This window comes from Neoarius graeffei, chromosome 19, assembly GCF_027579695.1.
Source record: "Neoarius graeffei isolate fNeoGra1 chromosome 19, fNeoGra1.pri, whole genome shotgun sequence".
Classification (NCBI taxonomy): Eukaryota; Metazoa; Chordata; class Actinopteri; order Siluriformes; family Ariidae; genus Neoarius; species Neoarius graeffei.
Genome location: NC_083587.1, coordinates 11,884,077 through 11,906,517, shown reverse-complemented (window position 1 = coordinate 11,906,517; position 22,441 = coordinate 11,884,077). Strand labels below are relative to the sequence as shown.

General features: G+C 44.4%; 2 protein-coding genes across 3 annotated transcripts in view; both read right to left on the bottom strand.

Moving 5' to 3' along the window:
- LOC132867674 (zinc finger protein 585A-like) overlaps positions 1–22,441 on the bottom strand; it is a 1,308,017-nt gene that overhangs the window by 44,148 nt on the left and 1,241,428 nt on the right. The gene's annotated exons all lie outside the window — the stretch shown is intronic.
- LOC132867720 (histone-lysine N-methyltransferase PRDM7-like) overlaps positions 1–22,441 on the bottom strand; it is a 122,531-nt gene that overhangs the window by 42,730 nt on the left and 57,360 nt on the right. Inside the window, exon 4 of one of the 2 annotated variants that reach the window (XM_060900731.1) lies at positions 194–1,290. The exons of the other annotated variant lie outside the window; for it this stretch is intronic. Coding sequence (XP_060756714.1) covers positions 946–1,290 — 345 coding nt within the window. The 3' untranslated portion in view covers positions 194–945. Of the gene's footprint in view, positions 1–193; positions 1,291–22,441 lie in introns of those variants that run through there. 2 annotated transcript variants of the gene reach the window in all.

Here is a 22,441-nt window from a genome sequence, read left to right as displayed (position 1 = left end):
AATCTTTACAGGAAGAAATAAATACAGTATAGAAACGGCTAAGATATTCATAGATGACAAACCCATTAAACAGGTAATTAATACATTTTCTTGGAGTCATAATAGATGAAAAACTCACATGGAAGTTTCATATTGATCATATTTGCAAACAGATTTACAAGAATATTGGAATCATAAGAAAAGTTGCCTTTCACGTAAAATATTTATGACTTTGTATTACAGCTTGATTATACCCCGATTTAACATATTGCAATATTATCTGGGCAAATTCTTATACTACTTCCATCAAACCACTGTACCAGTTACAAAAGCGCTTTGTGAGAATTGCATCAAATGTCTCTTTCTTAGCAAACTCAGCGACTCTATTTTACGATCTGAAAGTCTTGACAGTATATGACATAAACTTCAAACAGCCATTTTCGTTCATAAAGTAATCCATAAAAGTTCTTATTTACCAGAGAGTTACAAGGATTTATTCAAATTCAATTTAGATATCCATAGTCATAATACCAGACAGCAAAACAATTTAAGGCCAATAATGACAAAATCTAATCTAAGGCAATTCACAATAAATGTTTAGAGGCCCCTTCATATGGAACAGTTTAAGTCAATCCAGGGATCGAAACGGGCAGTCGCCCACTCGCCAATGCGAGTTGGAAAGGGTACGGGTGACTAGTGACAACATGTACTCGACCGAGTGGGCGACTGGCTCGCCACGCTATATATATATATATCAAACTACTCACTGCCTCAATGGTTTCTATTGACAATTCTTGCCCATTTTAAGCAGAACTTGGTCTATTTTACCATTTTTTATGAGAATTTCAATAGATTTTGAGAGACATTTGTCAAGTTGGCATAGACACGGGCGCCGCCATATTGTTTACGTGTGCAGTATACACCGCTACATGCAGCATAGCTGCGCGAAGTTTCATTTCTTCCTGTTTATTTTTGCTGCTGCCCGTGAAGACAAATGTAACTTGAACCGCTATTGGTCAGATGGATTAGACCCCCGCGAAGTTCAAAAGTCCTTGGCTTGACATTTCTGACAGCTATCAAAACAAACGGATAATCGCTCAACAAGCATGGAGGAGGGTGATGATGAGCCAGAGTAGCCTGCAGGTGATGAGAGGGAGTATGTGGCAGGAGATGTAGAGCCCCAGGAGAGACAGAATGAGGAGGTGGAAGATGATGACGAAGAGGAGGTGCAGCATGATGTGGTGTATGACCCGACAGATGATGATGATGATCTGGATGAGGGTTTCGAAGACTGTGATGATAATGAGATGACTGAGGAAGAAGTTTATAGACAGTTGAAATTGATCACTCATGTATAATATGGTTGTATTATATGAATAAATATATAAAATCGGCTTGAAATTTGTAATTATAAATACGGACCAGTACCTCTGAGAGGCACTGGTCCAAATGGACCAGTGCTCCCAAATTCCCCTTTCGATCCCTGCAATCCCTAAGAAATTGTTTGTCCCTGCCCACTTTCAAAAAATATATAAAAAATGACTTAATAGACGGGCGGCACGGTGGTGTAGTGGTTAGTGCTGTCGCCTCACAGCAAGAAGGTCTGGGTTCGAGCCCCGTGGCCGGCGAGGGCCTTTCTGTGTGGAGTTTGCATGTTCTCCCCGTGTCCGCGTGGGTTTCCTCCGGGTGCTCCGGTTTCCCCCACAGTCCAAAGACATGCAGGTTAGGTTAACTGGTGACTCTAAATTGACCGTAGGTGTGAATGTGAGTGTGAATGGTTGTCTGTGTCTATGTGTCAGCCCTGTGATGACCTGGCGACTTGTCCAGGGTGTACCCCGCCTTTCGCCCGTAGTCAGCTGGGATAGGCTCCAGCTTGCCTGCGACCCTGTAGAAGGATAAAGCGGCTAGAGATAATGAGATGAGATAAATAAATAAATAAACAACGAAATTGGTCCAGGATATGCACTTTAAAATGTACAAAATTTTCTTACAGGGGAGCCTGCCCCCAGACCCTGCAGAGCAAAGTTCACGGACCATAGTTTCACAAAATCCTGTGGGAAACACTATTATTCTGCCTGTGCATTTTTTTTTATTATTTTTTTTTAAACGGTTACTGGAACATCTCCCTGTTCTTTTGCAGGTTAGGGTGGCTGTGGAAGAACTCTCTCTCTCAACTCAAAACGTAAAAGTAGGTGACCGTGATTATGCAACATACCCGAGCAAGCATGATAATGGGTAGTGATCTAACGGAGTGAGTGTGTTGCGAGACAAAGATCTCAGCTTCCTATGTAATATTTTGTGGTCAGTACATCTCATGGATTGAGGTGAAGTTATTTTATTACAAGATGCATGCCTATCAAAATTTTGGCCAGAAGTGATCAATTACGGCAGGATTCTCTGTCATGGTGGGTCATTGCTCTTTAGTCCCTAATGCTCTCCCGACCCTAATCCTCTCCAAGCTTAAACATTAACAGTCCTGTGGCAAGATGATTAGCGGATGAATCAATGAAAGAGGCAGACACCGTTTTCCAATAAAAGTGCACCTTTTTTAACTGTCTTCTTTTTTTAATAATTTTTCTTGAAAAAGGTGTAAATATAAACAGTGCAATAACAAAAAATGTCAGGAAAAAAAGGCAAAATAAAAACTATACAAAACAAAAATAGCCATAAAGTTGCTAGGCTATGCTGCTAAAGGACCTTGCACAAACTTTACCACCTTACAGACATACCTTACTGAGGCTATGAGGCTTAATACAGCCTAAAGCTAGCTGTAACCCCTCCAAACTGGCTTACACCATTCACAATAATCAATGAACTCAATGTCAACAAAATAAACAAGAAAATCATTTTCATTCATTCAAAACATTTCTGTACAGTTACAGAAATGGCTGTAATATGCTAAATGTTGTAATGGCTGTAAATACGTAAAATATGGCTATTTTTTAGAAGGGGAAAATACCCATTCTAAAAATGGACCATTCCCTCAGATCACTGCTAAACATGCCTATTTACAGTGAGTGTTATGGTCCTTCGGTTTCCCCCCGGAACCAGGAAGTGGATGCTGGAATGAACTGTTTACGGCATGAGTAATTAAAGTTTTAACAAATAAATGAGAATGTTTTTAACAGCTAGTATGTATCATTACATTTGTGAGAGCCAGACAGACTTAATAAAGATGAGTGGTGAATGTATTTTAATATAATACTAAGAAAGAGGAATGACAAACAAACTGGTTGATTAAAATGCCAGTAGGCCTTTCCCCACATTCCTACACAACACATTGCTATAATGGCAATGAAGCTATAGCAATTAATGATAAATGACAAAATGACGGGCGGCACGGTGGTGTAGTGGTTAGCGCTGTCGCCTCACAGCAAGAAGGTCCTGGGTTCGAGCCCCGGGGCCGGCGAGGGCCTTTCTGTGCGGAGTTTGCATGTTCTCCCCGTGTCCGCGTGGGTTTCCTCCGGGTGCTCCGGTTTCCCCCACAGTCCAAAGACATGCAGGTTAGGTTAACTGGTGACTCTAAATTGACCGTAGGTGTGAGTGTGAATGGTTGTCTGTGTCTATGTGTCAGCCCTGTGATGACCTGGCGACTTGTCCAGGGTGTACCCCGCCTTTCGCCCGTAGTCGGCTGGGATGGGCTCCAGCTTGCCTGTGACCCTGTAGAAGCGGCTAGAGATAATGAATGAATGAATGAATGAATGAATGACCAGTAAACCAGTATGAAACAATGCAAACAGTAGTGACAATGTAGCATGAAGAATACCAACGATGCTCGCGGCAAGTCAGCTTGAATGTTAAAGTTCTGGCAGATGACTGACTGCATGCTAGGTGCACAACTCGTAAGAGTCATGGTTCACTCCATGGTATTCCCCTCCCCTTTCTGGAGATGCCCCTTGTGGTGTCCTAGGCAGGAAGTCAGCTGTATAGTTCATTCTTCCTGAGTGATACAGTACCTCAAAGCCAAATGGTTGTATAGCCAAGAACCACCTTAGAGTCTCTCGTACATCACAACCAGGACAATGCTCTTTGGTCCGTCACAATGCTCTTTGGTCCGTCTCTAGTACAAACTTGCTTCCCAACAAATAACATTAAAAGGAGTCCAAAGCCCACTTAATTGCCAAACATTTTTTTTCTGCACTATAGAGTAATTGCACTCCTTCTGCAGGAGCTTGTGACTAATGTACAACCCTGATTCCAAAAAAGTTGGGACAAAGTACAAATTGTAAATAAAAACAGAATGCAATAATTTACAAATCTCAAAAACTGATATTGTAGAACATAGACAATAGAACATAGACAACATGTCAAATGTCGAAAGTGAGACATTTTGAAATTTCATGCCAAATATTGGCTCATTTGAAATTTCATGACAGCAACACATATCAAAAAAGTTGGGACAGGGGCAATAAGAGGCTGGAAAAGTTAAAGGTACAAAAAAGGAACAGCTGGAGGACCAAATTGCAACTCATTAGGTCAATTGGCAATAGGTCATTAACATGACTGTGTATAAAAAGAGCATCTTGGAGTGGCAGCGGCTCTCAGAAGTAAAGATGGGAAGAGGATCACCAATCCCCCTAATTCTGCGCCGACAAATAGTGAAGCAATATCAGAAAGGAGCTTGACAGTGTAAAATTGCAAAGAGTTTGAACATATCATCATCTACAGTGCATAATATCAAAAGATTCAGAGAATCTGGAAGAATCTCTGTGCGTAAGGGTCAAGGCCAGAAAACCATACTAGGTGCCTGTGATCTTCGGGCCCTTAGACGGCACTGCATCACATACAGGCATGCTTCTGTAGTGGAAATCACAAAATGGGCTCAGGAATATTTCCAGAGAACATTATCTGTGAACACAATTCACCATGCCATCTGCCGTTGCCAGCTAAAACTCTATAGTTCAAAGAAGAAGCCAGATCTAAACATGATCCAGAAGCACAGACATCTTCTCTGGGCCAAGGTTCATTTAAAATGGACTGTGGCAAAGTAGAAAACTGTTCTGTGGTCAGATGAATCAAAATTTGAAGTTCTTTATGGAAATCAGGGACGCCATGTCATTCGGACTAAAGAGGAGAAGGACGACCCACGTTGTTATCAGCGCTCAGTTCAGAAGCCTGCATCTCTGATGGTATGGGGCTGCATCAGTGCATGTGGCATGGGCAGCTTACACATCTGGAAAGACACCATCAATGCTGAAAGGTATATCCAGGTTCTAGAGCAACATATGCTTCCATCCAGACGACGACTCTTTCAGGGAAGACCTTGCATTTTCCAACATGACAACACCAAACCACATACTGCATCAATTACAGAATCATGGCTGCGTAGAAGAAGGGTCCGGGTACTGAACTGGTCAGCCTGCAGTCCAGATCTTTCACCCATCGAAAACATTTGGCGCATCATAAAACGGAAGATACGACAAAAAAGACCTAAGACAGTTGAGCAACTAGAATCCTACATTAGACAAGAATGGGTTAACATTCCTATCCCTAAACTTGAGCAACTTGTCTCCTCAGTCCCCAGACGTTTACAGACTGTTGTAAAGAGAAAAGGCGGTCTCACAGTGGTAAACATGACCTTGTCCCAACTTTTTTGAGATGTGGTATTGTCATGAAATTTAAAAATCACCTAATTTTTCTCTTTAAATGATACATTTTCTTAGTTTAAACATTTGATGTGTCATCTATGTTCTATTCTGAATAAAAGATGGAATTTTGAAACGTCCACATCATTGCATTCTGTTTTTATTTACAATTTGTACTTTGTCCCAACTTTTTTGGAATCGAGGTTGTAAGCCACTGGTTGTAGTTGTCCATGGTCCCCTTGCAAGAGGACTGCCCCAAGCCCCTCTCAGAGGCATCTATCTGAACAGTAAATGGCTCCTCAAAATCCAAGCTGAGAAGCAAAGGCTCTTGGCATAAAGAGTCCTTCAAAGTCTTAAAAACTTTCCTGCACCCTTCAGTCCATTCAACCTTATTTTTATGAGGCAGCTCAGTCAGTGCAGCAGCTTTCTTTGAAAAGTTCAAAATAAACTGCCTGTACCAACCCACCAGCCCTAAGGAGGAGCGCACCTGTTTATTAGTGGTGGGCCAGTCTGCAGACATGATGGCCTCCACCTTCCCCACATGGGGTTGGAGGACACCTCGGCCCAACACATAGCCAAGGTATGCAGTCTCTTCCTTAGCTAAGGTGCACTTGTTCTGGTAGATGGTTAAGCTTGTCTCCTTAATCAAGGAGAGGATCTGTTGCAAGTGTTGCTAATGTTCCATCCACCTGGAGCTGTAGGGAACAAGATCATCCAGGTAGACCGCAGTAAAAAGCCCTCCGTCCCCCTGATGACTCTGTCCATTAGCCTCTGGAACGTTGTAAGTGCTCCATGCAACCCAAATGGTAGGACGGTGAACTGGAAGTGCCCAAACGACATCCAAAAAGTGGTCAGCTTCACCTGCCAATATCCCTTACATAAATCCAATGTGTTAAGGAACTTAGCCTTTCCCAGATGCTCCACCAAGTCATGAACCCTTGATTATAGGGTAAGGGTCAAATTTTGCCTGGGTGATGACCTTCCTAAATTCCAGGCAGAATCTCAAGCTGCCGTCCTTCTTCGGGATGAGGACAAGGGGGCTACTGCATTCACTATAGGAGGACTCAATCACCCCCAGCTCCTGCATCATGTCCAACTCATTCTTCAGGACTAACAGGTGCTCAGACACCCTGTAGCACGGCTGTTGGACGGGCTGTCGGGTTTTCAGTAAAACGCAATGCGCCACCAGTGCTGTCCTTCCAGGCCGCTCCCCGAAGAGGTCGTCAGGCAGGTCACTAAAAGAGGTCGTTGTTGAAGAATGGAAAAAGATTGATGTTGCAAAATGTCACCTACTTGTTCATTCCATGCCTAGAAGACTTGGTGCTGTCATTAAAAATCATGGAGGCCATACAAAGTACTAGATGTAGTAGTTTTTGTTGTGGGGTGTACTCATTTTTGCACCACCCTAATTTGAGTAAAACTGAAAAAATGTGTAATCTAAGTTATATTATTAACCTTACTTTCACATAATAAGTTAAACTGATGTTATATTAAACTTTGTCTTGTCAACATTTTGGAAATTGTTTGTGTTCCTTGAAATATTGTTTAAAATGTTACTTTTCAAAGGGGGTGTACTCATTTACGCCAAGCGCTGTAGGACATGATGTTAGTCCTTCCTGCGGTCTCCCCTTCTCAAGTCTCTTTCAAGACATTCAGTAGGCCTTGAACCTGATGTGTGTACAGGAGCTCAAAGGGTGAGAAGCCTGGTGAGGCCTGCGGAACCTCCCTGTATACAAACAACAGGTAGGGTAACCACTGGTCCCAGTCCTTTCCAGTGTCTGACACAAACTTTCAGAGCATGTACACCAGGGTCTGGTTAAATCACTCAACAAGGCCATCTGTCTATGGGTGGTATGGAGTAGTTCTGATTCTTTTTATTCCCATCTTGCCTTCTTGCAAGATGGTGGCATGCACGTACACAGCAGCTTTGCTCTGGTGGATTTCTGTTATGTTGTTGTTTGTGTGTCGGTCAGCAAAACCACATACAGCTGAGAATATCTTTTAAAGATTGGAACAGCATGTCGTGCATTAGACTTTACTGTGAACTTTCAATGCAACCAGATCTCGCAGGGGATCATACAACCGCCAGGATCCCTGTGGATCACTATACCGAGACGCAGATGCAGGAGGTGGCGCAGGGAAAGGAGACAGAAGTGGGGCTGCTGAGCTGGCGTGCTAACTAGGCTAAGGCAAGCTCCATTCAAGCCTGCTCTGCCCAGCATCTACCTCACAAATGCCAGATCCCTCGGCAATAAGATGGATGAACTGGAGCTGATCACCACGGCACAGAGGGAAGTACAGGACTGCTCGGTAATGTTCATCACTGAGACCTGGCTTCACACTGTGATTACAAATGAGGCTATTCAGTAAGCAGACCACACGGCGCACCAGGCCGATACGACAAGCAACTCCGTTAAGAGCAAGGGAGGGGGACTGTGCATATACATCAACAACCAGTGGTGTACAAATGCAACAGTCATCGATATACATTGTTCAGCAGATGCCGAGTGCATCACAGTGAGATGTCAAGTCAAGTCAAGTTTATTTGTATAGCGCTTTTAACAATAAGCATTGTCGCATTGTCAGCTGTTTTATCTGCTGCAAGAGTTTACAGTGGTTTTCATGATGGCTGTATACATACCACCGAGCACCAACACTGTGGTGGCACTGGACATACTGCTAACTACCATTAGCATATCACAGACTGCTCATTCAGATGGGATTTTAATAACAGCTGGGGACTTTAACCAAGCGAACCAGAGGTCTGTCCTCCCTAAATTCTACCAGCATGTGAACTGTCCTATGAGAGGTTCAAACACACTGGATCATGTCTACACCAACGTTAAGGATGGATATAAAGTCTCCTCTCTCCCCGACTAAGGCCTGTCTGGCCACCTGTCTCTGTTTCTCAAGCCAGTATACAGACCTCTCTTTAGTACATCAAAACCTAGTGTGAGAATCATAATGATAAGGCCTAAGGGGGCTTCATCTCAACTTCAGGACCACTTTGGGTGCACATGTTGGGACATGGGCGGCACGGTGGTGTAGTGGTTCGTGCTGTCGCCTCACAACAAGAAGGTTCGAGCCCCGTGGCCGGAGAGGGTCTTTCTGTGCGGAGTTTGCATGTTCTCCCCGTGTCCGCGTGGGTTTCCTCCGGGTGCTCCGGTTTCCCCCACAGTCCAAAGACATGCAGGTTAGGTTAACTGGTGACTCTAAATTGACTGTAGGTGTGAATGTGAGTGTGAATGGTTGTCTGTGTCTGTGTGTCAGCCCTGTGATGACCTGGCGACTTGTCCAGGGTGTACCCCGCCTTTCGCCCGTAGTCAGCTGGGATAGGCTCCAGCTTGCCTGCGACTCTGTAGAACAGGATAAAGCGGCTAGAGATAATGAGATGAGATACTGGGACTTGTTTGCACAAGATATTGATGACTACACATCCACTGTCCTGTCTTATGCCAAGTACTGTGTTGACTGTGTTACAGTGGACAAACATATTAGGACCTTCCTGAACAACAAACCATGGATGACAAAGGACATCAAGAGTCTATTGCTGGAACGCAACTCTGCCTTTAGATCCGAAAACAATCTCTACAGCACTGCCAGGACGGTGCACTCTCAAGAGAGCCATCAGGAGGGCCAAGGCAGACTACAGGCAGAGGACAGAGGGATACTTCAGTGGTGGAGACCCACAGCAGACATGGTGAGGTTCTGAATGCCTTTCAAAGTACAAATGATATAACAAAAAGCAGCAGTGATTCTCTCGTAGAGGAGCGGAATAATTTCTTTGCTCAATTTGAGGTGGACGATGCAGAGACTAGGAAGAAGCTGATACCAACAGCGGTCAGCCGGACACTGAATGTCAACACTGATGACGTCAGGAGAGTGCTCCGTGGCGTGAAAACCAGGAAAGCTGCTGGTCCCGATGGTATACTAGGGAGAGCACTCAGAGACTGCGCAGACCAACTGGCAGAGGTATTATGTAAAATCTTTAATCTCTCCCTGTCTCTATGCACTGTCCCAAAATGTCTGAAGTCTGCCACTATTGTGCCCATACCTAAGAAGACATATACTGTATTAGCAGCCTAAATGACTTCAGACCAGCTGCTCTTACCCCCAATGTTATGAAGTGTTTTGAGAAGCTGGTCTTGAGTTATATCAAAGCAGCTCTCCCACCCACCCTGGACAAGCACCAGTTCGCATATAGAGCAAACATGTCAACAGAAGATGCCATTAGTACAGCACTACATACCAATCTGTTCCATCTGGAACACCCCAAAACATATGCGAGGATGCCGTTTCTGGACTTTAGCTCAGCATTTAACATGATCTTTTTTCACTGTTATACAAGCGAGATGGCGGCACGCACAGACACTGTGGGTCTCAGCTCTCTGTCAATGTGTATTACACTAGTATTGTTTGTATGTGTAGTGTGCTTTAAAACATGGTGTCATGCCACACACGTCTACAGTCTCACAGAACTCCTGAACATTGGACTATGATGCCAGATTGCAGTCAGGAGCGACTTCCAGCGCACCCACAATATTCTGCTGGACATAGCAAGAGCTCCAGCGTCTCTGTGGATTGTTGTCGGCCCCAACAAGTGGCACAGGCGGCGGAGGGAGCGCAAGCAGAAGTGGAGTTGCCGAGCAGGCCTGCTAACCAGGCTAAGGAAGTAGCCATTCAAACCCCCATTACCCAGCATCTTCTTGACCAATGCAAGATCCTTCATTTACAAGATCAACAAGCTGGAATTATATCTTGCAGTAAACCCCTCTGTTCGTGATTGTTGTGTGCTGATCATCATGGAGACCTGGCTACATCAACTGATCCCGGATACTACAGTCCAGCTAAGCGGGCCGTACCACTCATCGCTACGACAGAAACGGAGACTCCGGTAAGAGCAGAGGAGGGGGACTGTGTGTATATGTTCACAATGACTGGTATACAAACAGTAAGATCACACACACCCATTGCTCTCCTGACATAGAAGCAGTGACAGTCGTTTGCAGACCTTTTTATCTGCCCAGAGAGCTGACAGTGGTACTCATTACTGCTGTTTATATTCCACCAAATGCTAACATTAGCATAGCTCTTGCCCTCCTACATGACATTGTTAATAGCCAGCAGCAAGTTCATCCTGAGGGAGTACAAATCATTGCTGGGGATTTTAATCAAGCATGCTGAAAGAAAGACTGTCCTTCCCAAATTTGTACAGTACGTACAGTGCTCCACCAGAGGGATTAACACACTGGACCATGTCTATTCTAATCTGAAGCATGCTTACAGAGCAGTCCCCCTCCCACATCTGGCTCTGTCTGACCATCTCTCACTGCTCCTCATCCCTGCATACACTCCCCTCAGGAAGAAAACTAAGCCGGTCATAAAGACTGTAAAAACCGCACTCTCCAAGCTGCAGGACTGCTGTCACAAAATGGAATATCCTTGAACAACAGGACCTACAGGGCTTTACTGACACTGTTCTGTCTTACACCAAGTTTTGTATGGATAATGTCATGGTGGACAAGCACATTCGTGTTTATCCAAACAGAAAACCCTGGATGACAAGCGAAGTTCAGTCACTCCTGAGGGCCTGTAACTCTGCCTTCAGGACAGGTGACAAGGCCCTGTACAGCACGGCAAGAGCAGATTTAAGGAGGGGCATTAAAAGTGCAAAGGAGGCCTACAAGAGGAAGGTGGAGGACCATCTGTCAAACAACAACCCACGTCAAGTGTGGCAGAGACTAAAACACATTACAAACTATAAAGACAACACCTCTGTGACCATCAGTGCCAACGCCTCACTGGCAGAGGAATTAAACCATTTCTTTGCCTGCTTTGAGGCAATGAGGCCTCACACAGTCACACACCCCTCACAGGCCGCAAGCTCACACACACTCTCCAGGAACATCAAGTGAGGCATGTGTTCAGATCTGTGAACACAAGGAAAGCTGCTGGATCAGGGCCCTGTACTACGAACAGAGGTTAACCTACCCAGAAGTAACCCAGGGTTCCCCCGCTAAACCGGGGTTGACAAAACCTGGTTATCTTGTTTGGGATTAAACAGTACTACGACGCCAGTTATGAAGTTGATTTGTTGAACTTGGTTTAACCTAATCAGGGTTAATGCGCGTTCACGTTAAAGGGGAGGTTATCAGCGCAAATCACCACTGTTCACAATGGCACGGTCGCCGTACTTCACAGAGGAAGAATGCGCTGTCATAATGCAAAGCTACGAGGAGTTCAAAACAACATTAAGAGCAAAATCTAACACAGCGGCTGCCAGTAAGGAGCGGCAAGCATGTTGGCAACAAATTGCCGATCGGGTAAATGTGTAAGTACATTCTCCCTTCTACATGTTCCAGAACAGAAGTATAGGATGAGAGAAAGCTTCATGATCAATCACAAGTCACAGAAAATGGTCCTTCGACGTGGCCCCAGTCATATATAGCTTGTTTAATGTCCGAAAAATCCTGAATAAAATTTGGTATGGTAAATTCATGGAGTAGCCTACTTAAGCTGATATGTGCACAGAGTCACATGAATTAGGATGACTGACTGTTCAGTCCCTTTGACTAAGTTGGTGTATGTCCTGTGAACATTTCAGAGGCAACAGCAGTGCCAAACGCACCTGGCAACAGGTGAAAATGAAATATAAAAACATCATTCATAATGGTGTGTGTGCGCATGCAAGCAAGCATTCATTTGCCTTTTATTTATTCAAGTTTTATCTGTTTGCCTAATAGTTCAAATTGTTTTGTATATAGTTTATAATGTTGTTGTGTGATATTAATGATAATATTGTGGGAAAACTACTTTGCACGGACGTTCATTTAATTTATTCTATCGTCATTTTGTTTGTTCTATTTTTGTGTATTTTATTTATTTATCTGTTTGTCTAGTTGTATCTATTTTTCTAATAATAATATTTTTTGCATTAATAGTTTGTTTTTTCCTATTAAAATAATCTTGTGTTCTTGTTATAACTTTATCTATTTATCTGACTGTTTAGTTGTATCTATTTTTGTTACAATTTCAATATTTTTAATATAGAAAGTTTGTTTTTTTCTATTAAAATGTTCTTGTGTGATAACTAGTTCTTGTGTTATATTTATTGTAGTTGTATCTATTTTGTATCTCAGACTTAAATATTTTTGTAAAACAAGTGTTTTTTATAAAATATTCTTGCGTTCTTGGTAACTATGTTCTTGAGTGGGTTCTTTTCCTTTTTTTTTTTTACAGAAAAGCCGTTCTGCATGGACATTCATTGAAGCCCTCATTGTTTTTTAATGGTTATTTATGAGCGTTTAGGGGTCACAATAATGTAAGTCTAGGTTGCTTTATATAAAAGGTATGTCCAGAAATATTGATGTCACTGTCTAAGCAGAGGGATCTGGCTTCTTTAGACGCTGTCTTCTTAAAACTGAATAAATATTTAAAAGAGCCAAATGAGCCAGTCTTTTGAACGGCTCTTTTCAAAGAACGGATCACAAAGATGCGGATCCCATCAAAGAGCCATAAATCCCATCTCTAATCTGCGCTCCGATATCGCATGGGTCATCCAGGTACGCTGGCATTTTCTCTAGAGGAAATGTCGGTGGAGAGGTGGTGTTTAAAAAGGGTGTGGTTAATTGGAAACCTCGGGTTAACCAAGAACATAACCTGAGACGAGCAGGTTTGAGATGCAGCGTAAGTTGCCATGGCAGCATACCTCGATTTGAACATAGCCAACTTTCGTAGTATGGGTTAATCGGGAAGTTACGCTGCACGTGATCAAGTTACTCTCGAAGTTACCCTGGTAAGCCAGAAAACCCACTTCATAGTACAGGGCCCAGATGGAGTACCTGGTGAAGTATTCAAATCCTGTGCTTACCAGCTCTCAGCAGTCTTCACTAAGATCTTTAATCTCTCCCTGACACACGCCACTGTCCCACCTTGTCTCAAGTTGGCTACTATAATCCCCATCTCCAAAAACTTAACCACCAGCAATCTCAGTGATTACAGACCCATTGCCTTGACACCAGTAGTCGCTAAATGCTTTGACTGACTAATGTCACATCACATTAAAGACTGCCTCCCTCCTGCCTTTGATCCATATCAATTTCACATACAGAGCAAACCAATCTACTGATAATGCCATTTCCACAGCCCTCCACACTGCTCTGAGCCACCTGGAACAGCCGGGGACCACCGTAAGGATGCTCTTCATCGATTACAGCTTGGCTTTTAATACCATCATCCCTGACATCCTTGTGGACAAGCTGGCTGCCCTGGACTTTCCCCCAGCCACTTGTGCCTGGATCAAAGACTTTCTTACAAACCGCCCACAGACTGTCAAGATTGGCACCCACAGCTCCTCCACCCTCACACTTCGCACTGACTCTCCACAAGGCTGTGTGCTGAGCCCTCTTCTGTATGCCATCTACACCCATGACTGTTGTAGCAGTTCCTGATGTGGGTGGAGCACAGAAGCATGGTAGGCGAGAGTTGATGTTCACACACAAACACTTTATTGAGCTTTTCAGCTTTCACTCACTCACTCAACACGCACACATGCGTTGTGGTCGGGAGGGAGCCCCTTTTCTCTGCTCTCTATCTCTCCTTTTATGCTCTGTCCCTGTAACAAACACAAACACACACACACACGCATTACTTAACAGCAGGTGGAATGACTTAGCCACTTACCTTCCCCGACCCCGCCCTCCATTCACAGACTGCTGCTTGGCCACACCCCCGCTGCCACATACCCCCACCGCCCAACTCAGGCCGGGGAGCTGTCCGGCCTGAAGCTGACTCCCCACCCCGACGGGACAAGAAGTCCACCACCACCATCTGTGCCCCCGGCCTGTGGATCACCTCGAACTTAAATGGCTGGAGGGTAAGATACCAACGGGTGATCCGCGCATTGGCCACAGGATTTACTAATCGGCATTCACGGCACGCCGCACACACCTGACGGACATCCCTGCGAATCCCTGGCCAATAGAACCGGGCCATTATTCGGGCTAGAGTTTCATCTTGCCCCAAGTGTCCAGCCATGGGATTAAAGTGAGCCGCATGGAATACGAGTTCCCTACGGCTCTTTGGGATTAACAATTGGGTTATTCGTTCACTAGTTTGAGTGTCCTGCGTCACTCGGTACAATCTATCTTTAATAATAGTAAAATAAGGGAAGGTCGGTGCCGCACATGGCTGAAGAGTTTGACCATCAATTACTCTCACTTGGTCAAACGCATGCCGCAGAGTCTTGTCTCGTGACTGCTCTAACAGGAAATCCCCAAGGGAATCCCCGAGAAAGGGAGGAGGAGCGGGCTGCTCCTCACTCTGATGTGGTGTTGACGTAGACGGCTCTGTGACAGCTTCTCCAGTCAATGCCACACCGGGCTCTTCTCATGACCTACTAGTGCAGGACCCACTACGTGTTAAATATTCCATCAGTTTTTAAACCCTGGCTAATCAGTACCCAAAATCAACGAATGGGTGAGATGAGGACTAACTGCCGCTTTTATGCATTTGGCCCCGGAATAGAATACGGACAGACACTAAGGGATAATTGTGAACATCCCTGTGCACACACACAACACTTTCACCGCTTGTACTCTCCCCCCAGTGCCTCACCTTGCACCAGGCGTTGGTGAATTGAGGTCTGATTACAACCGGAATCCACCAAAGCGTGATATGTATCCCCTTGAACACTTACTGGTATGCGATACGTTCAGGCCCGAACGGGGGCAGTTTCTGGTGCGTTGGGGATCCGGATTACAGCTCCCACCTCCCTTGCGGAGCTCTGACTCTGGAGATGCTCCGATTCCCCGCCGCGCCAGCACACCGGCCCAGGCTTTCCCTCTGCACTGGTGTTATGGGTGTCACTCACCTGAGGTGGAGACCACACAGACATGGAAGAGGGAGATGGGAGGACACCATGGGTGCAATGGGCTGGCTGAGGAGGAGCCAGCTGCAGCCTCCGTGGCAGGGGAACGGGGTGGGGAGGGGGGATGAGAGATGGGGGGGAAGAGGGAGAGAGAAGTGAGAAGAGGCGCCTTGTCTGCCTGTTGTTGGAGCTGCCTCCAGATGGTCATCCACCAGTTTGATGGCTCATTCCAGCGACGCCGGGCGATGACACTGGACCCATTCCGCTGTTCCTTCTGGAAGTCAAGAGATAAACTGTTCCAGTGCCACCAGATCAATGATCTTGTCGGTGTCGCGGTCTTCCACCCTCAGCCACCACCGGCAGACGTCCCGGAGTTGCTGGCCAAATGCAAACGGCCAGCCGACCTCCTCCAATGAAAGCATCCGGAAGCGCTGGCGATGTTGTTCCAGGGAGCAGCCGACCCGCTGCAGGATGGCTTTCCTCAGGTCAGCATACATCAGTCAGCAGGGAGCTGCTTGTGCTGCGACAGTGTTCGAAATACCCGTTTACAGTCTGCATTTTTGCAGAATGATTTTCAAGATTGCAGAAGAAAAATTAAACAACCTACAATTTTGCAGAATGAAAAAAATCAGGCTCGGGATACAGTGGTTCTCAATTTAGCAAACTAGTGGCACTGTAAATAAATTGAAACCTGCGCCGCGCGAACCTGACGGCATTTTCCAGGTGAAAGTTGAGCAATATTTAAGTAATACCGAAGAAAGGCGATGACAACCAAATAAGAGCAGTTGCCATTTTCCAATATAAGATTTAGTCACTTTTAATACTCGCCGGGAGGACCCGACAACTACCTCGGCAGTGTTTGGCAGTTTTCGCCATGCATCTCCCAAAATTCAATGCGGCACAACAAACATGGCTCCCAAGAAGAGGATTGTTTCTTTGGGGCAAGAGTCCGACAAAAACGCCAAGAAAACAAGAACGATTTTATCGTATCTCGGCAAAATCGGCAGCCAGCGTGACTCCAACAACAACAGCGACAGATCGCGCATCCGCGAGGGTGACAAAAATGAAGACGGTCGCTGTTATAGTTGCATACATATATATTGGTAAATTGTATAGGTTTGTATATATTGTATTGTTGAATCATGCAAAATTATACTGATATTATATCCCTTTTGAAGACAGCAACAGTGTTTTACCTTTATTTATAGATATCAAATCAAATCAAGTTTATTTGTACAGCGCTTTTAACAATAAACATTGTCGCAAAGCAGCTTTACAGAATTTGAACGACTTAAAACATGAGCTAATTTTATCCCTAATCTATCCCCAATGAGCAAGCCTGTGGCGACGGTGGCAAGGAAAAACTCCCTCAGACGACATGAGGAAGAAACCTCGAGAGGAACCAGACTCAAAAGGGAACCCATCCTCATTTGGGCAACAACAGACAGCCTGACTATAATATTAACAGTTTTAACAGGTATAACCCTCAACTGTCCTCATGGGGCCGTCCTTCACAGGAGTGGGGCGATAAAACTCCGACCAGACACAGGGCACCAGGATGGATCAAGCAGGTCCGAGGGGCAGAAGAGGCCAGCATCTCAATCCCAGGATCAATATGTAACTCAGAGGGACAGATGGGGGGGCGGGGGGGAGAGAAAGAAAACACGTTGTTAGGTATGCCCTAAAAATGACAAGTATTAAATCTGTGTGGTAGGCTCACAGAGACGAGAGTCTTTACATCAGGCATGACGCACAATGGCATGTTAATATGGTAAAAAATATATCATGACCTGCTCTGGCTGGATGCTTGATTGGGTGATGGGAGCACACTCCTCAGCAATGATGAGATGCAGATGGGACCGTTAGGCCTGGCCAAGACAATTCAGTTACATTTAACTGGGTCTGGGACATGCGACAGAATGTCTGACGGCCGATTCCCTGCAGGCTACGATAGCCAGTCGAGGTCCCCACCGTCTCCACCAAAAGATTTCCTGTTGACTCCATGTAACTCAGAGGGACAGATTTGGGGTGGGGGGGGGGGGGGGGGAAAGAAAACACAGGTGGTTAGGTATGCCCAATGTCCCCTGAATAAGTAGGAACAGTATACATATTGCACCGAGTACAAGCAGGGACTCCGGCAACTAACTATGACAGCATAACTAAAAGGAGAGAGCCAGAAGGTAACACAGGCATGAGGGAGCCCCGGGACATAAAGCAGCCAGCCACTGCACCATCAACAAACTCGAGTGAGCAAGCGAGTGGGGACTGACAGCATCCATACATCCCAGTTTACCAAAACACTCTATGTCTGAGGACCCTCCAGATCTACTCCTTTACCTCATAAACACCATTAACAAAAGGCTTGACTAAACAGATATGTTTTCAGCCTAGACTTAAATGCTGAGACTGTGTCTGATTCCCGAACATTACTTGGAAGGCTGTTCCATAACAGTGGGGCTTTGTAAGAAAAGGCTCTGCCCCCTGATGTAGCCTTCACTATACGAGGTACCAGCAGATAGCCTGCACCTTTTGATCTAAGTAGGCGTGGCGGGTCATAGAGGAGCAGAAGTTCACTCAGGTACTGTGGTGCGAGACCATTTAGTGCTTTAAAGGTCAATAGTAGTATTTTATAATCAATACGAAATTTGATTGGGAGCCAATGCAGTGTGGATAAGACAGGCGTGATGTGGTCATATTTTCTAGTTCTAGTAAGGACTCTTGCTGCGGCATTTTGAACTAACTGGAGCTTGTTTATGCACTTATTGGAACATCCAGACAGTAAGGCATTACAATAATCCAACCTGGAGGTAACGAAAGCATGGACTAGTTTTTCTGCATCATGCAATGACATTAAATTTCTTATCTTTGCAATATTTCTGAGATGAAAGAAAGCTATCCGGGTGATGTTATCAATGTGAGTTTCGAATGAAAGACTGGGGTCAATAATCACTCCGAGGTCTTTTACTGCTGCACGTGAAGAAACAGAAAGGCCATCCAGAGTTACTGTGTAAACAGAAAACTTACTTCTAGCTGTATGTGGTCCTAGCACAAGTACTTCAGTCTTGTCAGAGTTAAGCAGAAGGAAATTTATAAGCATCCAGTGTCTAATGTCCTTAACACATTCCTCAATTTTATTAAGCTGGTGTCTCTCATCGGGTTTTGCAGAAACATACAACTGTGTGTCATCAGCATAACAGTGGAAACTAATACAATGTTTACGAATAATATCGCCCAGAGGTAACATATATAGAGAAAAAAGCAGTGGACCCAAGACAGAACCTTGTGGAACACCAAACTTTACCTCGGTACGTCTAGAAATATCACCATTTATATCGACATACTGATAACGATCAGTTAGATAAGACCTGAGCCAGGAGACGGCCATTCCCTTAACTCCCACAACATTTTCTAGTCTATCCAGAAGAATGGAATGATCAATGGTATCAAATGCTGCACTAAGGTCAAGCAACACAAGTAGCGAGACACAGCCCTGATCAGACGCCAACAGTAGGTCGTTTACTACTTTAACCAGTGCTGTCTCTGTGCTATGATGAGGTCTAAATCCTGACTGATACATTTCATGGATGTTATTCCTATGTAAATATGAGCATAACTGCTGTGCCACAGCTTTTTCAAGGATCTTGGAGATAAAGGGGAGGTTTGATATTGGCCGATAATTGGACAGCTGACAGGGATCAAGGTCAGGTTTTTTAATCAGGGGTTTGATAACTGCTAGTTTAAAGGATTTGGGTACATAGCCAATCGTAAGAGAAGAATTTATTATTTTTAGAAGCGGTTCAATTACTCCAGGCATTATCTGTTTGAATAGATGTGTCGGTAAGGGATCTAGTACGCAAGTTGAGGCTTTTGATGTAGAGATTAATGAGAGTAATTCAGTTTCTTTTAGGGGAGTAAAACATTCTAACTGATGATCTGATACAGTTATATTGTTAACTACAAGGTCACTTTCATTGTCTAACCTTAAATTAGTAGTTTGAATTTTTTGTCGGATATTCTCAATTTTGTCATTAAAAAAATTAATGAAGTCGTTGCTACTACATACTGCAGGTGTGCATGTGTTGATAGTGGACTTATTCCTGGTTAATTCTGCTACAGTATTAAATAGGAATCTAGGATTATTTTTGTTATCTTCTATTAGGGAGGAGAGATATGTTGATCTCGCAGCACTAAGAGCTTTTTTATACTTCAGGAAGCTCTCCTTCCACGCCAATTTGAACACTACCAATTTTGTTTGACGCCATTTACGTTCCAATTTTCGAGTGGTCTGTTTTAATGTGCGAGTGTCATCATTATACCAGGGTGCTAATTTTTTGTCTCTGACCATTTTCCTTTTTAGAGGAGCTACATTATCTAAAGTATGGCGGAATGTTGACTCTAAGCATTCAGTTGCCTGATCGAGTTCTGCAGGGGCTGACAGTGACCCAATCAAAGTTGACAGCTCTGGGAGATCATTTATAAAGCTCTGTGCAGTAGTTGACGTGAAAGTACGTTTAATACAGTAGCGTGGTGAGGTGCATATATTATTACTCAGACATATTTTGAATGAGATGAGACAATGATCTGAGATAACTTCAGACTGTGGAAGTATGACTATATTGTCTACGTTTAATCTGAATGTTAGTATTAGATCAAGGGTGTGACCACCATTATGGGTCGGTCCTATGACATTCTGCTTAATCCCGACTGAATCTAAGATGGACACAAACGCTGTTTTTAAAGGGTCTTCTGGGTTATCAAAGTGAATATTAAAATCTCCGACAACTAAAGCTTTGTCTAAGGAAATAACCAGATCTGAGATAAAATCTGCAAATTCAGAAAGAAACTCAGAATATGGCCCCGGGGGCCTGTAAATAATAAGCAATGGAATTAACTGGGTAGACTTATTTTTCGAGGCTACATACATTATATGAGTATGAAGAACTTCAAATGTATTAAATTTATAACCAGGTTTGTGTGTTACACCTAGATAATCGTTATAAATAACCGCGACGCCTCCTCCTCTGCCAGTTAGACGAGGCTGGTGTATATAACTGTATCCAGGAGGACTCGCTTCATTTAATGCTATATATTCATTTGGCTTAATCCATGTTTCTGTTAAACACAGTACATTAAACTCCTGATCAGTAATGAGTTCATTAACCATTAGCGCTTTAGATGTAAGAGATCTAATATTTAATAGCCCCACCTTTAGATCAAAGGTGCTGGCAGCAGCTGTACAGTCAGTCTGATCTAATTTTATATTGATTAGGTTACTGGAACAAACTCTCTGAAAATTTCTACCATTTTGTTGAGCTCGGGGAACAGACACAGTCTCGATGTAGTGGGCCCTGAGTGACGACACTGTGCAGCTAGCAGACAGTCGGTTTAGCCTGTTCGTCTGCTCCCTGGCCTTGGCTCTGGATTGTCAGAAATGAACTAGGCCTGTTCTGAGACTATGACCTATGCTGCAGGAAATGAGAGCAGCACCTTCCCGAGTGGGATGGATACCGTCCCGCCCTAACAGGCCAGCAGTGCCCTCAAAATTAGCCCAATTATCTATAAAGCCCACACTGTTTTCAGAGCACCACCTGGACAGCCAGCAGTTCAGCGACCATAACCTGCTGTAAGCTACATCGCCACGCCGCATTGGGATGGGGCCAGAGCATACTACAGCATCGGACATCGCCTTCGCTAATTTAAACACCTCTACAAAGTTACTCTTAGTAACCTCAGACTGACGAAGGCGTATATCATTAGCTCCTGCATGGATAACTATCTTTGAGAACCTGTGCTTGCCTAGGACCCTAAGATTACCTGCTATGTCTGGCGCCCTGGCTCCCGGTATACACCTGACTAAAGCTGCTGGTGCCCCTAAAGGCTGAGCTAACTTCACGTGCCGTATGATAGAGTCCCCTATAACCAGAGCTCTTTCAGGTTTCTCAGTGGGTGCATCACTAAGGAGAGCAAACCTGTTCGATACGTGACGCGGAGAGGAGTGGTGCTCCCGTGGGCGAGCCTCAGCGGTAGCTTTGGCTCTACGCTTATGCCGCCGAGCCGTCACCCATTCGCCCCGCTGTAAGGGCTCTAATGCCGGAGTTGGGGGATTGCTAACTCCACCTAGGGCGTCCAGACTTTCCCTAACAGAAACTACACTGTTCTCACGCTCACTAACCTGCTCTAAAGCCTGGACACGCGCTTCTAGCACTGAAATCTTCTCCGTCAGAGAGCTAACTAATCTGCACTTATCACAAGTAAAGCTAATAGAGCTATCGCTAGTGACGGAGGAAGAATGACTAAACATCCTGCACTCAGCACACTGGACAGGCTGAAGGTGTGCCATGATGAAAAGATTCACGTACCTTAAATGAAGATCTGTTGATATTAAAGCAGATCAGATGGCCTCCGCTTGTGGACTTTACACAGGAGGAGAGAAAAAGAAAGCTTCCGGTCTCGGCGTTCTTCCGAAAAAAGAAAGAGAAAAAACCGGAAAAAAAAACCGGAAAAAGGAAAGCGAAAGTGAAAAGTACAAAAATGAAAGCGACAGTATAATAAAAATGAAGACGATACTGGAAATTTATTTATAGAAAAAAAGTTAAAAAAGGATTAGTAATTAACGCCGGCACTCGCGGGAAAAAAAACTCGGCGCGAACAACTCAGGAAACAGGAAGTGCGTAATAGGATACTTTAGGATAAGATACTTTTGAATATTTTGTTTTCTCATACCAAGCTACACTAATACACATTTTGTGTACATGTTCTATTTTTTTTTTAATAGTGCCATCTTGCCTGTGGTGCAGACTAGCACAAAGTAAAACAGTTGCCCTGTAAGACAAAGCTCATAGGTTCAGTTCAGATGGTCTCTCAGTAGTTCTTTAGCTCTCAGTTCTGCTATGATTAGTTTGTACCCAGTTCTCTGTTGTTAGTTTAGAGGAGTGAAGCCCCTGCAGTAGTTCTCAGTTCAGTTCATGACCTTGCACTTTACAAGCCAGGCAAACACAATGAACCCAAA